The 16,917-nt window shown below is 47.7% G+C and overlaps 1 protein-coding gene across 1 annotated transcript in view; it reads left to right on the top strand.

Annotated features, from left to right (window-relative positions):
- Positions 1–982: 982 nt before the first annotated feature.
- Positions 983–16,917, top strand: part of SIAH3 (siah E3 ubiquitin protein ligase family member 3) — a gene marked incomplete at its 3' end in the record, with an annotated part of 51,962 nt that continues 36,027 nt past the window's right edge. Inside the window, exon 1 of the mRNA XM_082007310.1 lies at positions 983–1,254. Coding sequence (XP_081863436.1) covers positions 1,120–1,254 — 135 coding nt within the window. The 5' untranslated portion in view covers positions 983–1,119. The remainder of the gene's footprint in view (positions 1,255–16,917) is intronic.

Genomic DNA, 16,917 nt, shown 5'->3' with positions numbered 1-16,917 from the left:
GTTATTTTCCTTGCACTTCCCTAATTCCTTTTTAATGGCTAGGACGATCTAATGGCTAATTAGTAATTTCCTGCCCACTGATATGCAGATGAATGACAAGAAAAAGCCTTCTGCATGTTTAATTATTCTGTTGATTTAGAAGCCACTTTTCCCTCAGTGCAAGTTTCTCTCTGTGTGTGCTCTCATGCATCATGTATTTCATTATTTTTAGAAGCATGCTCTGTGCCTTTTTATGCTCACGTAGTTCCAGCATCCAGTAATTACCATGTTTTGTGTCCAAAGGACCTGATCCACTGGCGAGTGTAAATCAGGAAAACATCGCTGACTTCAAATGGAGTTATTCCAAGTTACACCAGAGCTGAGACCTGACCTCTCCTGTTTTTAGTGGCGGGGGGAAATGCTATGTGTCTGCTGGGACCCTTGTGAAGTAGCAGAATATAAAATTTAGAAAACTTCAGAGCGGTGAAAAACCAAATCAAAGCATCAATGCACAGACGTGAATCTATTTATATAGCGAGTTCTCACTCCTGCTTAACCCCTGTGAGGAACTGTAACTCTCTTTGCATATTTGATTTTTCTCCCTCAGTAAAACATGGTCCACTTAGTCTATTTTTACTACTTTCTAACAGTGTCACTGGTGGGCTTCTTCCCTACGCCTTACATTTAGCTTTGATATCCGAATGCTCTTTTGTTAAATTAAGGCAATTAATAAATGGAGACGTTAAGCAATCCATTTTGCCCGCGTATCTCCACAACCTTACGTATGACTGGCTGTAATCACAAGATAAATGCAATGTGCTGATGTATGGTAATGTTCAATAATACATTCTCCACCAGGCTCAATTCATCAGGGAGTTTCTGGAGGGGAGGCATTCGTTATTGGCTGTCTCCGGACCTCAAGGATAACATTTCTGTCCTTTCCATTGGCCGCCCCGCTGCTGCAAGCCTCTTCCCGTCTTATTTTGATGATGAATATGAAGGCATGCTAAGCCGTGCCGGAGCGTAGCTCTCGCCGACTGCACTCCCTCCCCGGGCTCAAGGACTCAGGGGCTCCGGCGCCGCTTCCTCTGCCCACCGCCAGCAGCAGCAGCAGCAGCAGCAGCAGCAACAAAAGTTGTGATGCTTTTCTTCACCCAGTGCTTTGGGGCTGTGTTAGATCTTATTCACCTGCGGTTTCAGCACTACAAGGCAAAGAGGGTTTTCTCAGCTGCCGGGCAACTTGTCTGCGTCGTCAACCCAACGCACAGCCTAAAGGTGAGTTAAAAATATTTTTTCTCTTCTGACATCTTCTCATCCTCCACCCACCCCCCACTCCAGCCGCCGGTGTTTCTCCTCAGCAAAGGGAGAGTGCTATTAACACATTGCAGCCCTGGCAGGGAGGATGTTTGCATTGTCTGGCTGCATGGTCGCCTTCGGAGCGAAGGGGGAGCAACCCGCTGCTCCGAGCCGTCCTGGGAAGTCGCTGCCTCCCCCCCTCCCCAAAGTTTCCTCATCCCTTTCACCCGTGTAATGAGCACGCTTGTTGCAAGTGTCTGGGAAAAATGATTGGAAAAGTTCTTTGGGTGAATTAATGTCCCTTGCTGGGGGAAGGACGACGGGTGGTCTCCCAGGCTGACACCCAAGCACAGCCGGCTGCTGCGAGCGGTGGGGAGCGGGGAGAGGCGGGGGACAGCAGCACAAGGGTCTCCGGCTGCTGGTCTTGTTTGCTTTTTTGGGGGAAAAATGTTGTTTCCGTCTCCTGAGGGGAGTCTGAAAGCATTCCTCTGGCACTGAAAGTGTCCTTAAGCTGTTTGCAAGGTGAATCTATTTTAGGCAGGAGAATACATTTGCCTTAATGCAAAACTATTTATAGTCTCCATAAAACATTTCTCTGACTCGCACGGTTCTGGATTTTCACTGACAAAGTGTCAACAGCTCCATCTATGCCGGAGCCCTGATGTTTGTACGTAGAGAAGGAGCAGTGGGGGGGAGAAAGAGACTGGGCGGCTTTAATTACTTTATCACGGTAGTGAATGACCAACTTTAACAAAGTGACTCCTGTTTCGCTGCAAGTCCTTGTGGACCCGACCTGCCATGCCTCTCCATGAGCACAACGCGAGCTCAGAAATGGATTGAATTCAGGACAACTTATCTTTAGCTCTGCTGGAGGCCCTGTGAGGAACTCGGAGGGGTTGCAGGGAGCATCTTTCCCAAGCTGGAGGTGCCCAGGAGGTCCACTGATGGCGTAAATCCCTCTTCAAAGCATCCTCCTCCCCTAAAAAAGGCAGATTTCCTGGAGTTATATTTCCAGTCTTGGGCTGCACTCAGGCAGGGAGAGGTTGTTTCTAGCAGGACACCAGCTCCGGGAGGATTTCCCCGCAAAGCTGTGCTCAGCCCGGCAAGCACAGGCAGCCGGGGCAGGAGCTCCCAAGAGTCGGACAGCTCGGATGCGGGCTTGCCTCTCCCAGCATCCTGCCCCTCTGCCGACACGGGCTATTTGAAAAGCCTGCAGTCTTGTCATTATCTGAAAGGATCTGGCCATCCAAATAGATAAAAGAAATAGCTGCATTCCTAAGTGCATGGGGAGATTTTGTAAATGAATGCTTCTGTGCTCGACCCCTTTTATGTGACTGCCTCCTGATACTTTCTTCTTTAATTTTAATTATTAAAAAAAAACAAACAACTGAGCAGAAAGAAGGTCATTGAAGGTCACAATACCATTTCAATGCCAGTGCCACTGTCTGATGAGGTCCTATAAGCACACAGAGGGGTGTCCGCTGACTGCTCCACTTGTATCTAGGACTAGACCTGAATTTATCAGCTCAGGTCCTCTTGAGTTGCAAATTTGCTATTGTAGGAGCTGCAGCATTTTACCCCTGAGCATACCAAAAAAAGCTGATGCTTTTGTTCCTCTCTGTTAAACACATAGGGCATTTTAGTGTATTAAAATCCCTCATGGCCCAAGTTCTTAACTGCTCGGACCCAAAGCCCGGTAGAGAAACAAGCAACCTCAGTACTGTCTTGGCAGCTCTTGAAAGTAGGCACTGGATGTACAACTCTCTTGGAAACAAACGGGAGCCTCTAGGAAAAGGTCTGATGTGCCAGTGAAGCCCCAGTGAGAATCATCTTCACCTATTTCTATCTGGGTCATTTCAACTGTAACATTTTGTTGACAGCCCCCAAATCTATCTTAACAATTGACAAGTGGAGTGAAAACTGTATTAAGGTTCATGATCGATGAATACAAGCCTGCTAGGAAACAAGGGCTAGGAGCAATGTCATTTCTCTCCCTTCCCTTCAAGGCATAAATGTTTGTGCTTACTCCAAAATTGTAAGCTCTTTGCAAAGGGACTACTTCATTCCGTACCTCCACAGCACCCGGGTGAGGGGGCTCCTGGCTGACTGGTGCAAATGATAAATGACAGGCATCATATTCTGGTGTGATTATGCACGCTGACATCCTGTACACAGGTCAGGTCCTCAATCAGTGCCGACACGCATAACTCCATTAAAGTCAAATTGCAGCAGGACCTCCATTCTCTCTCCTTCCATCCAGGGGAGCGCTCAGGGATGGCGGTGGGATCCACCCCATCCTGAGGACCCGTGGTTGGTGTGTCAGAGGTTTGGGATCACGTAAAGCACTCGGCGAGCTGCAGAGGGCAGGGGAGCCCTGGTACCCTCCAGAGAAATGTGGCGCCAGCTTCTGCTGTCAGAGACCCACAGCTAGACCAAGGGGGGCCTCCAGTAGAGTTATGTCAGCATGCTGTCCTCCCAGTCACAGCCTGGACCTCTGACCGTGACCAGAGCCCATCACTTTCTTCTTCCTTTGGGAGAGGTCCAGAGGCTGGCAGCTTAGAAAGAAACCCGTGTCTTCCCTCCCACTGAAAGGCTCATTAACTGCGAAGGCTGATGAGCGATTCGGTGCATCTTAAAGAAGATGGTAAGAGTGTCAGCGCAGACACCTCTATTGATCTTGCTGTTATTTTCCCTGGGCACGACAGGCTGACACAGGTGTCTCTAAACAAGGAAAGACAATTTTGCAACCATTCCCTCCGTTTCGCCTGTTTGGCAGGGGTATGAATGGGGGGGTGTGGTGTGCCTTTTGGAGCCTCTTTGTCCTTCTCGCTGCTTTCTGCTCTTTGTCCTCCCATAAGCTTTCCCAGGCATGGCAGCGGCACTTTACAACGCAGTGCTACGCTGGGATCAAAATTCACTTGCCAAGCAGAGAAAACCACGTATTTACTGCACTTCTGTAGGTCACCTTCATTCTCAATCATATATGCACTAGCTTGTAACCTGTCTTCCTTCAAGCCTACGGTCGCCCTGACGTCTCCCCTCGGAGGGGCACGGCCGGGCAATGGAGCTCCCCAGCTAAGTGGCTGCTCCCTCCAAGGCCATATTGATTAGAGGAGAACCGCTCCTGCAGCTGGCTGTGGGTCTCAACATGCGGGGAAAGTTTTAAGGTGCTCCGTGTGCGTGGGAGAAATGAGCGGTGTTTGCTGGTCCCTGTGGAGATGAGGCTCAGTGAATTCCCCTGCATTTTTCCCCTGTTAATAGCAATTTTCCCCAGCGCTGCTAATTGCACCCTGGGGAGAAGGTGAAGGTGGGCTTTGCAAGGTGCGGCGTATGGCTGGGTAAAGGAGATCCTTTTCGTTCACGGAAATACTAGCTTTTTACATGCGACTATAACTCTTTGAAGAGTGTGAAAAATGTTCTTGTAAACAGTAAAAAAGTGCGTTTACAATGTTCTTGTGAAAAACACCCTTCCTCATCTCTGTAGTACTTAAAAGAGTTCCTTGAGTTACAAAAAGAAGCATATTTAAAGGAGAGTGTGACTAGTTCAATCTTAGATACAAAAAGGGTCCTAGCATGGTTCATGGGACCAAGCTGCCGCCTTAGCTACTTTTTAAAGCAACAAGCAAATCTGCTCTGATTTAGGGAGGAGATTTGAATCCTGTTGTGACAGCTTGGCTCTGCACGCAGTGGCCAGCCAAACAGCGTTGTAATCCACTTTTTATTGCCAGCAGGATTCAAGTGCTATGGTGCATTATACCCCCGTGAGATTTATTTATTAATTTGGCACAAGGGAAGAGAGGGAGTCTGACACCTCCTCCTGTCAACCCCTAGCCGTCCTCAGCCACTCTCTCAGCCCCGACACCCTCAGATTTTCTGTGCGGGGCTGTGATCTGGGGAGCCCAGGTGGCATTTGGCCCTGGTGTCTAGCAGAATTTGACAGCCGTGGCGAGCCAGGCTTCAAGATTCTTTTGTAGGGGTGCGGAGGGCAGCAGGCAGCACTGCTTTACCACCCCGCCTTCAGCCCTGCCTCTGTTTGAAGGGGCTTCCGTGGGCAAAACTGGAACCCGAGTTGACCGCGAGCGCTCTGGGAGCCTCCATCCGTGCATCCACAGCCGCCCGCAGGCACGACCACCCCAGGGGCTCGCCATCTGCCGCTGCCTGGCCCCGGGAGCTCCCCCCTCCCGTAACTCATTACTCTTGAGCCCGCAGACCCACGCGCCTGCACAACCCACGGGCCCACGGCGTGGGGCAGCATGGGCTTCGCTCCAAGCACGCTGCAAAGCAAGGCAGCTCCGGGCTCCAGCGTGGCGTCCCAGAACAACTACAGCATGTCCTCAGAGGAGGGAGGGGGAGGAAGGAGAAGAGCAGCCACCTCAGAAGTTTCTGTGTTAATATGCTCCGGCTTCCTTCTCCCCACCTCCCACCCCGAACCCGCTGCAGAAAATTAATTACCGCTGGCGCTGCCTGTCGTGCTACAGCTCCGGAGGTGGGATAGCGTGGGTAAGCATCGGCTCCTTTCCTACCCACATGTGATTTTTGAGGGTGAATTTCAATAATAAACCCGACCTGGTTGCAGGACGTTTCAAGTCAGATGTTATCAATGGGAGACAGCGCTGTTGTTATAATATTGAGAAATGCCGCTCTCCTCGACAGGGTGTTTGACAGCAGCGTGAGGAGTAGCCATCAGGCACCACCACATATCACTTTCTAGTGCTAATCTAACTTTGATACAGCTCAGTATACCAAGAATTTCTCAGTGCAACCCTTTGGGTTAGACGTAACGGCCTAGATACCTCCCTCAGAAGCAATATTGCCCCAAAAGCAAATTCTGTGGTGAGCACGCGGGGTGCAGAAAAAAAGAGGGATGTTTTAATGTAAGCTTTGATTACATGAGATAAGTGGTGAGGTCTCAGTCTGCTTTTCAGCAGATCTAAGTAAGTCACACACATGAATTCCCACAGTTGGCATTAACCAGTACATGTTGCTGGTTGCCTCAGTAGAGAAGCCAAACACTGAATATGGTCCTGCAAGTCCCAGACGTTAAAAAGTTCCAGGCCAGGTTCCCAACTGTGAATTTTGCCTCAAAGTCACAATTTACAGATACTATAAATTCTTGTTTAATCATTAAGATGTTCTCCTGGTACCAAAGACCTCCTAGTTGTCTCAGAGACAATTTGAGGTTCTCAAGGAATCAAAAAATTGAGTTTAAAGGAAGCACAGCAGATCCTGAGAGCTCCAGTAAAGCAAGGGAAAGGAGCTGCTGTGGCTGCACCCTCTATACCCAGGGCTTTGGTGCTTCCTGTTCCGTAGGAAGCCCACAATCCTTGTCCTGCCTGGCTCAGAGCTGAGACTTTGGGTCTCCCCGGCACCCCTAAAACCTCCCCATCACCGTGGGCAATGAACGCCTCTAAGCCTGGTGCAGAAGCGGGAAAACCTCTTAATTCTGCAATAACTTCATGGTGGGAAGCGTGAGGGAAACAGCCTTTACCCAGCTTTACCAGGGACCGAGCGAGGCGGCGAGGAGCATGGGAGACGCAGCCACGCTCTCCTGACTGCAGGAGGTTGGGGTGGTGAGGACCGCTGCTCCCCCGGCACGGTGGGAGCCATGACCACGGGAGCGATGACCATGACGGGCTGCCCTCGGCACCTCTCGGTGGCATCGGCGCTGGCGCACCATGGCATGGCACGGTGTGGCACAGCGCGGCGCAGAGCCACCGTCCTCCTTGGAGCTGCTGGAGGTGGGTGCCGGCAGGCACACACGTTGCTGAAAAGAAGGGAATTCTTTCGGCGAGCTGAACAAGATTTAAGTAATATGCTGGGACCACTCTTGGTGGGGTTTTTGCAATGGAGGCTGTATGGCAAGCAGAGCCGAGCTGCCACGTTCAGCTTCTGACGGAGCCGGGGAGAGCCTGGGCCTGAGCTTGGGTCTGGCTGAACGTGGCAGCAACTTCCCAGCCCACCTCTCTATACACGTGCTGTATTTGGAAATGAAACGCACAGACGTTGAGACATTAAACACCTTATCAGACTGCATTATTTTTCTTTCTTTCCATAGCTTGTCTCTTTTCGTTAAGCAGTTTTTCTTCTGCTCTATTTTTCCTCCTCATCCTGCCCATTCCCTATGATATCAAAGTCTGAAAGCAAAAGATTCTCCTCATCAACAACCTAATTTTGGCCTTTTTTTACTCCCACTGAAAGGAAAGCGTCACTAATTTCACTACAACTTTGGATCTCTTATTTTCCTCTAAGCTCCTTCAAAAGCAATCACCGTCATTCAATCCTCAGCCTGTTCGGTGCCATCAATTTACATATTGACAGATGAAGTCCTGCTTTAAAATGATGGCCAGCAAGATGAGGAGAGCTACAAAAAGCAGCTGATGCTGCTGCCGGGGGAACCCAAGTGCCTTACATGCCTGCAAAAACCTTATCACCACCACGCACCGGATCCGGTCCGGCTGGAGGTGCCACACCTGCCTGTCGCCCGCCCAGCACAGCGAGCCACGACCGCAATGCCCTCACCGGCGCTGGCAAAGGAGAGTATCTTCCCTCTGCCTCGGTGCGGTGAAGCAATCCCGTCTCAGCAGCAACAGGGAGAGAATGGCAGAGACCTCCAAGTACTTTGTGTGTTTATTTTGGTGTACTTTTTTTAAAAGGTAGAAAAGTTTGAAACAACTTTGGAAAGGAATTAACTGGTTACTTCCATACCAGATGTAGCGCTTTCGGTTCTAGTCTTTTCTTCTAGAGCAATTTTTTTCTGAGTTGATAAAACTGAAATGCCTTCTCCTTTCAGGTTGGCGTCCCAAGTAAAAAATAAATCACCTGCACAGCTTTAGTGATGTTATGGGTATTTTACACGTGGAAATATTAAGCTCCAGAGTGGTTGGTGAACTGCCCGTCAATCCCTGGGAAATGTGTGGTGGAGAAGGGACACAGGTCGTTGTGAATATCTTAAACACAAGACCACACACTGTCTCACATCAAGTGCTAGCTGAAACGGAAAGAGAAACAGAGAAATGGAGCATAAATGAGACAGAAAAATATTAAATCAGTAATGTCCCCTTGTGCAGAAAACAAACACTATAGATGAGCAAGAAGGCAGCTGCTATGGAGCAGAAAACCACATCAGCAGAGGATGAAAATCTTCTTCCACTCTCTGGGACTGCCATGTGGAAAATAAGCAAAGTAGTAAGTGAGAAAATGGAGTAAATAAGCACCACACAGGGTACGTAGGGCAGCTGGGGTAAAGGGACGGTTAAGTTCACCTTTAGGCTTTGCAGGAATGAGAGGCTGAGATGGAAATGGCAGGATGACAGCAAATGTTCACTTCCTTCCATTGACTTCTAACAGAGCCTAGGGAGATTACCTCAGCTATAGATTTTGATACTAGGAATGTTTCAGTTGGAAGGGACCTACAACAATCATCTAGTCCAACTGCTTGACCAAGCATGGTGATCACAGTAGTGCCCTGAACTCAGCAAGACCACTCAGGTGTTCAGTGTCAAGCATGTGCATGGATTCAAAAATATTAATGTTTTGCAGGATCAGGCCCTTATTCAGACATACTTATTCTAAAAATTATCAAACTTGATCCAGCAAAAGACCACATGAAAAACCTGCTGGAGTCCAGCAAACTTATCTATCTCTTTTGAAGAGTCCAGGGCGGATTGAAGACATCTTCTTCTTTAATAGGGAAGTGAGCCTAGCTGTCTGGTGGCTACTCAGATGAGGATGCTTGGTTGCATGCAGGGATTTGTTATCTCTGCTGATTGGACACCCATGGTATGAAAAGGCACGTTACAGACCAGTGGGGCCAGGCTTTGCTTGTGGGGAAGTACAGTGAGTTCCCTACTTGTACTACTTGAGAGCTGAGGACATCTCTGAGATGCAACATCTTTTGGAGTCTAGGATCAGTGAGATGAATTGTCCTCAAAGGAAGACTGCCTTTCTTGCCACTGATGATCAAGCAATCCAGGAGACTAGCTTGGGATGGAGATGGCATTTTTATCTATCTGAAGTTAGATGAAATGAACCCCACCGATACCCTACAGTTCCTTTGACTTATGCAAAAGAAACCTCAATCAATCAGGATAATTGTCTCCTTAAGATAAATCCAGAAAGTTTGAGTGCAGTGACATCAAGTATTATATTCACTACTATTTTACACAGGTTAAGACAAGACAATTTTCTTTCTATTCCCCAAAAGCAAGCTTTGAGGGAGATTTCAGGTATAGCAAAAAAGATCTCGCAACGTAACTGCAGTGTGAGAGCTTTCAATGTATTTCTACCAGAAGGAACTTCTCATCAAGAAAAAAGTAGGGAATAACTTTTTGGACTAATTGACAGCAGAAAATTTCAGGCAAAGCAAGTGTACAGTGTAAAGTGTACAGCAAGACCATGGATGCTGTAACAATTGCCAGGCAAGACAGAGGGACAAAGGGATCTTGGGGGACAAGCTGAACGTGAGCCAGCAATGTACCCTCGTGGCAAAGGCCAGCCTTATCCCCGGCTGTGTTAGCAGGACTGCACCCAACAGGAGCGTAACTTGTGAGACCACATCCAGAGTACCGAGTCCCACCTGGGGCTCACTACCACAAGAAAGGCCGGACACAGAGGAGCGAGCCCAGTGAGGGGCACCAAGCGGGTCAGGAGGCTGGAGGACAGGATGGAGGAGGAGAGGCTGAGGGCTGCACTTGCTCAACCTGGAGAAGAGAAGGGAATTGCCATCTACAATTAACTAATGGGACTGTATAGAGAAAACAGAGCCAGACTCTTCCCACAGATGCACGCCGGAAGGACAACAAGGACCAGACATAAACTGAAACAGGGGATATTTTGACTAGATATGAGGCAAAAAGTCCTTCTCATGGGAGTGGTGAGGCACTAGCACAGGCTCCCCGGAGAGGCCCTGCCATCTGCGTCCTTGGAGATTCTAAAAACTTGATGGGACCCTGAGCAATCTGACCTGTCTTTGCATTTGACCGTCCTTTGAGCAGGGATTGGACAACATGATGCCCAGAGGTCCTTTCCCACTTGAATTGTTCTGACCCTGCAATCCTGTATAAAAACAGGATTGATGTTTTGCTGTGCAAGGAGGGGTGCAGCAGTATAAAGGTCTCAAGAACAGTCATTGAACGTTTGCATCAACAACCACCAAGCCAAATTCACATCTGAAAGACATACCTGAAAAGAATGAAGAATGCAGACAGACAGACATGTGGGACACACTCAGGAATCCAAAGGTCAGCACAGGAGACTGGGAGACTGACACCAGTGAAAAAGTATGGAGTTGTACCAGTTAGTTACACAACTATCTGGTAATTTAAACTTGTCAGAAATACAATCCTTACAGTAGTCCAAAGCCCAGGGATATTATTAACTCATGAAATCAGTCTGGATCGGAAAGGGGGTCACTGTGGCAGATGAGGAATGGCAAAAGAGAGTAAGACATACTTCAAAGCATGCTTTGGGATAAGCACCTTTATTGGTGATTACAAGCAATACAAAATAAACTCTGAAGGGGAGAGGACAGACTGTTCAACATCTGTCTGCAAAGACTTTGCACCGTGGCACAAGACTAAACACGTTCCTAAAGAGCGCTGAGTGGAGCAAATAACGTGGAGCAAATAATCCACTCTGCCTGTTGTTCTTCTTATGGGATGGCTGCCAGCAGAACAAATTTTCCCTGGGTCTATTCAATTAACTGCTTCATGATTACTTTCCCTCTATGGCAGGATCCCTAATGCTTCAGACCCACTTTTTGGCGTGCGAGCTGTGTTAATTAGCTGTGCAAAGAGGTACAAAATGGAGAGGCTGCTTAGCTAGTGTCATTTCTGTTCCCTGCCTGGATTCTGGGTCTGACCCCAGGCTTGATGGAATTTGTCTCTATTTATCTTGATTAGTGAAAGCCAGAGGTGCTACACAAATTTCGGTGACTTAGGATGAGATAGCATCACTAGAGGTAAATGCTGATTTACCAGTCCTTCTTAGGCCAACTCATGGTTTGCAGTATGGAAGTCTGCAGGTGTTCTGTATTTTGTTGGGGCAGTTTAAAATACTGCCATCCCACATGACTTTGTTGGTCCCCTAAAACCCATTGTTGCCCTGATGCAGGGGCAACAGAGGGGGAGATAAAGCTTGCTTCTCATGCCACCCCCAACCCATTTCACCAGCCTTCATGGGTTTATTAAAAGAGTTTATATTAGTATGTCAGATGGAAGAGGCAGCTGAAATGCAGGCACATGTTCCCCTTTGCTGCCTTGGCTGTGGGAACGTGACTCCCGTCAGTGGCCGTGCAGGCACTGGGATCAGGAATGTCCTAGGCCACCGTAGCAAGCTTCACCAGAGGATATCTGATCGGAGCCTCGGGCATCAGTCCTCGAAAAATGTTTTGCTGGTGTTTAGTGTTTGTTGGCTTGGGGGAGGTGTTCATGTTTCATTTTCTTTCCTCATATTCCTACAAAATGGTTGTGATGTGGTCAGGGGCTTGTCTGGCTCATTTAGTTTCCTCTCTGCCATCGTTTTGGTGAATGTTTTTCGGGGACCTCTTTACCCCTCTTGAATCAAGCAGTATCCCATATAAATAGTTGCCTCAAGACATGTAGCCAGGTTTAGACCTCTCATTATCTGTGCTTTTGGGTCTTCGTGAAAAGACATGTTTTCCACAGCCACATGCCAACCTCGGCAGAATGTAAACTCAAAGAAGGCAGCGGTGCAGCCGGAGCACGTTCCTTACAAATAGGGGTGTGTTTACTTGCAGGCAATTCATGGCTATGCCCAGGTCAAGATTTAAAGTGTGGCAGGAAAACAGACACAAATGCTTGCAGTAATTCACTGTCAATTCATCTGGTTTCCCCCTGACAGCCAAACTGGACTCTTTCGTCCAATTGCAATTCCTGTCTGGAATCTCAAGGGTCTAAATCGTATGGGAAATAATACATCTTTTAAAATAACACAAAACTTTTACTGGGTTTCTTCTGCCACAGAAAATATTTCAAAAAAGAGACTTAAAAATGTTAAGGTCATGCAAGGTTGCACAAACATAACCACTGGTTTGTAAATAACTGATTATAAAGACTGAATTTTCTTTCAGGCTGTTGGTAAAAGATGAAAGCACTATCAGAAAACAGATCTGAAGCCAGCTTAAGCTCCAGGAGCTTCACAAAGCAACTGGAGATAATTTAGTGTTGTAGCTAAACACGAGCTTACTGGTGAGGTATCTCTCAATAATTTTTAAGCTTTTAATGATTTTTTAATAATAAGCCAGCAAGTAAAAATCAACAAACATCCCAGTTCTCAGATAAATCCAGGCTATGTCTGGGTATTCTGCCTATTTGGCGCTTTAACTAAAGCAACTTTAGTTTGCCAGAAGCCAATCAACAGCCTATAGCAAGAGAATTCAGTCTGATGAAGCAGGTGTTGGGCAAGGGAAGACCTTTTCTTTACTCACTCATAGGGAAAATTAATTAAAGCAGCCTTTCAGCATTTTTTGTAATAGTAACTTTTGCTTCTTGACTTTTACAACATAGAAGACACTTGCAGATCAAGTAGCTTCTGTGTTGTTTTTCATGGAAAAGGACCTTCATACTCTCTCTACAGGCAAGTCACGCAGTGGGTTGCAGCCAGTTCCAGTCCTGGCTGACCCGTAATTACAGCTCAGGTGCTCCAGTAAGACCTGTGCCACCTGGTGTTTGCAAATAGCTGAGTGTTGAAAGATGAGCAAAGGCCTCGTCCAGCCCTCTGCAGTCAAGAAGTCCTACAGCCTAAGTCCAGTTTTGCAGATAATTTGTAGGGGAACAACCCTACCTCTTGGTGGGTATCACCAGGCTTCCCCGAGACCCATCCAGTGAGCATCTGCTCCTGAGTTCATGGGCAAAATTGGGCTGAGCTCCCTGGAGAGCACTCAGTGATGACTGACCCAATGCTCTGAGCCCAGGCTACATCTAATGGTGACCGAGAGTTTGCTATGCTTACCTGTGTACCCAAACCTGCTTTCCCCCGCCACGTACAAACACAGCCTTTGAGCCCACCAGCAGCACCAGCAGGCCGCCTGTCTCCTGACCCACTCGCCCCAGGAGCTGGACTGCAAGAAAGGATGGAGCAGGGACGCAGCAGAGGCTGGGTACGAGCCAGGCTGAGCTTAGCAGCTGAATAGCAGCATTAGGCGGGTGCTGTGCCTGAACTAATAAGCCCTGCAGGAGACAGGATCTGTTCACTGCGGCATTCTGCCAAGGCGTGGGGATTTATCAGCCTCCAAATCCACGTGCTGCAGCGGTCCATCGCACTGCCGGAGCCGTGGTGAGGACCAGCTAGCTGGGGTGCTCTGCAGGCACCTGTGCCTTGGATGTCTCTCTCTGTAAATGAGGTAGGGGACAATGTTCTCCGACATCAGTTAGGTGGTTTGGGATGGAGGCCAAAACAGTCAAATCTGCTGTAGATTAGGTCACTGTATGTGTGTGAGGGATCCATCCACAAACACAGTCCTGTTGCTGTAAATGCTCTGAAGCTGCTGGTCTTTTTGCTGTCAGTGAGACGGGGAGTGGGGGGGGAATATGCTCTTTGGATATCACAGTTGGGCTGTAAATATCTAAGACTTAAAATTAAGATGCTGAAGCTTAATTGCAGCCACCTAAGTTTATAATTTTTTTACCTTAATCCCTTAATGATGATTATGCTGTAAGTAGAAAATATAAAGCATTTTTAGGAGCTTTAAGTAATACTTAGAGGGCTCATTAATCCACGGTTAATATGCACCCACCACTGAGAGGGAATGAAGCAATCATGCCGCCTCAGCATTACGCAGCACGCCGTCCCCGCCTGCCTTCAGGAGGGAAGCGGAGGATGCCCGCTCCACCTGGGACCACAGGAGGAGGCGGAGGTGGACAGAAGACAATGACCTGAGGTAGACACCATGAGGCAAGTGCAGCCCCCTGACCTCCCTTTGCCATCATGCATTGGGGTTTTGGGGCAGATCTGCACCAACGTCTTGACTTTTTCCATAACAGAGACAGCAAAGTTGGTGCCTTTTACTTTCAGCTTCAAACCAAAGTAAAATTCAGCCACCTAGGTCAAGGATGAAGGTAGTGCTTTGAAAAAGTGTGTGTCAGTGCAGCAATATCTGTGCTTTTCCCTGGCAAACGCAAAACCCTTGGGAGGTCATTCTTAAATCATGGAGGCTTCATCACACCAATGACCCAATAAAAAAATAAATGCATGGGAGTATTCACCAGCCTTAACTTCACTGATAAACAAAAATGTTCTTCCTCACTTTGAGTTTTCTTGGTGGTTACCCGTGCACCACAGTGGTTAGACTGTGCCTCATTCAGTCCCAAGCATGAAGAGTTCCCGCCATGGAAGCGGAGGCAGAAATCGCAGTGTCTGCAGTACAGCCAGCCAGCCTCAGGCTTTAATTCCAGGGGAGATTTAATTGCCTTAGAAAATGTCATGCGGCAAATCAAAAAACTTGTCAGCTCAGTGATCTTCATGAGGTTCTTAACTGGCAGAAGATTCAAGGGGGTACTGTGCACTGCCTTACGACAGGGTAAAATGACAATGGAGGGGCACGTCAAGCAATAGTAGATGTACAGGTACCATGTGGTAAAAGGCAAGGTCTTCCTTTGTCCTGCCAGGGAACTTAATTTTCCACATACTTGACACCATAGGAAGCGAGTACTGAGGCTGCCACCATCCCAAACTGTTTTGTTTTTTTTTTTTTACCTTCACTTCCAGTGTGCAAGGTAAGGCTGAGGCCATTCGTTTGCTGGCCAGGCTACGTGACCAGCTGAATTGCATCTCCAAAAAGGCGCAAATCCCATCGACCCGGGGCGGCTGCTTTAGTTGCAAAAGAAAGAGAGAAGCAAGAGCAAGAATCCTGCCTTTCTGGTGGGCTTGCCTCTCAAACCCAGTCCCAAAGCTGAAGAAGGAAAGAAATGCATCTGTTCCAGGGGGTAAATCCTTCTCTGGACAAGAGTGGCAGGGGTGCACGGTCCCCCAAAGTCCCAAGCCTGGGGCTGTACCCTGTGGCTCAAGCACGGTTGGTACCCTGATGGGAAGCGACCCGTGGTGTACGTGCAACATTGGCAGCCACTCTAAACCTCATGGCCAGGTAACAGGGGGTGTTGACAGGTCATCCTCAAAATAGAACAGCTTGCTGCAAATCGGCCTCCTCCTTCCTGCTCTGTGCAGCCCTCATCACTAGGGTGGACATATCCTCTGCACCTCCTCTAATCCAGAAGCTATGCCTGGGGAAACAATAAATGCCATACCATGATGTGATGCTCCTGATTTTCCAGACTTTTCACCTAAGCATAATCCATTGATGTTATTTAATTATCATAAAGCAGCTGCCTTATAGCAGCATCCAAAATACATCTATTTGCCTTAATTTTACAGTATGATAATTTAACTACCAAAGACTTATTTAAAACATATTTACAGACTGAAACGTCAGAGATGCATCACTTTTTCATGCCCAGTAAATGCACCCACAATAACCAATTTGGTATTTAATTAGCTTGCTTATGAGCTCACCTCTGAGAAAAATTATTTCAGAGAACGTGTTAGCTATGATGTTTAAGCAGGTTCTCAGAGAGAGGATGTGCTAGCTGCAGGTCAGCAACAATTTTTTCCTTTACTGTGTTGGGGTGTTTTGCTGTTCATACAGGCTTAACGTAGTTATGGCCTTCACATCATTTTTAAGTTAAGCTATTAACCACACAGAAAATCAATATGCTATAGAACAATGTTAATTAAGCCAACCATAAATCAACCTTTCTGTAGACACAGCAGGTACCAAAGACTTTCATAAAACTCCTGGCCTGTCACGATGAAAGGAGAGGAGACAGTTACCATGAACAACACATTTCTGTGCATCAGATCTGGGTTAAGCAATATATAAAGGCTAACAAATATTAATTGGGAAGGGAATTTGTGTCTGTCAGGACCTAGCAACAGCGTGATCCTTCAAGGGTTCCTTCTGCTGTAGCTCCCTGGACAAGATGGGAATTGCACAAGTTAAACAGCTCTTCCATTTCTGCATCGTGCTCACAGATCTAGTCCTAATGGGAAGTTCAGCGCTGGTCCCTCAAATGAGGGTCCACCACCACCACTCCCCCCAGGATCACTGAGCTGCCTCTTGGCCACCAACCCCAGGAACCTCAGAGCATCATGTTTGTGTCTTCTTTGGCCTGAACAAAGTGGGAGTCGCAAGGCTAAGGATCTCCCACGGCTCATCGCTGACTTCATGTGCCCAGAGCATGTTCATCCATCACTGAGGACAGCACCCAGAGGGAGCCTGCGAAGCTGGCGGCAGGGGCCGGGGGAAGGAGGAATACCGTTTAGAAACTTCACTGAGATAACACAGGGTGAAGCTTTGGTGAGGGTACAGTGAAATTTTCTTGCCTCCCAGACCTAAATGTTGACATTCTTTAAAGCTCAAAGAGGCTGTTACAGTAACATAACCAGGCCAGCTGCACAAATCCAAAGCCAAGATCCCTCCTCAGGAACTTAAGTCCATAACTTCAGCTCCCCGATGTCTTTTAGAAAGACGTCTAGGTTAGATACAATGACTTTCATTGATAGAGATCACTTGTCTATGGCAAAATATGGTATTTTTAGAAATGGTACTGTCAGCAGAAAAAAAAAGCT

This window comes from Phaethon aethereus (genome assembly GCF_964289735.1).
Source record: "Phaethon aethereus genome assembly, chromosome: 1".
Taxonomy (NCBI): Eukaryota; Metazoa; Chordata; class Aves; order Phaethontiformes; family Phaethontidae; genus Phaethon; species Phaethon aethereus.
This window is presented reverse-complemented; position numbering and strand designations above follow the sequence as displayed.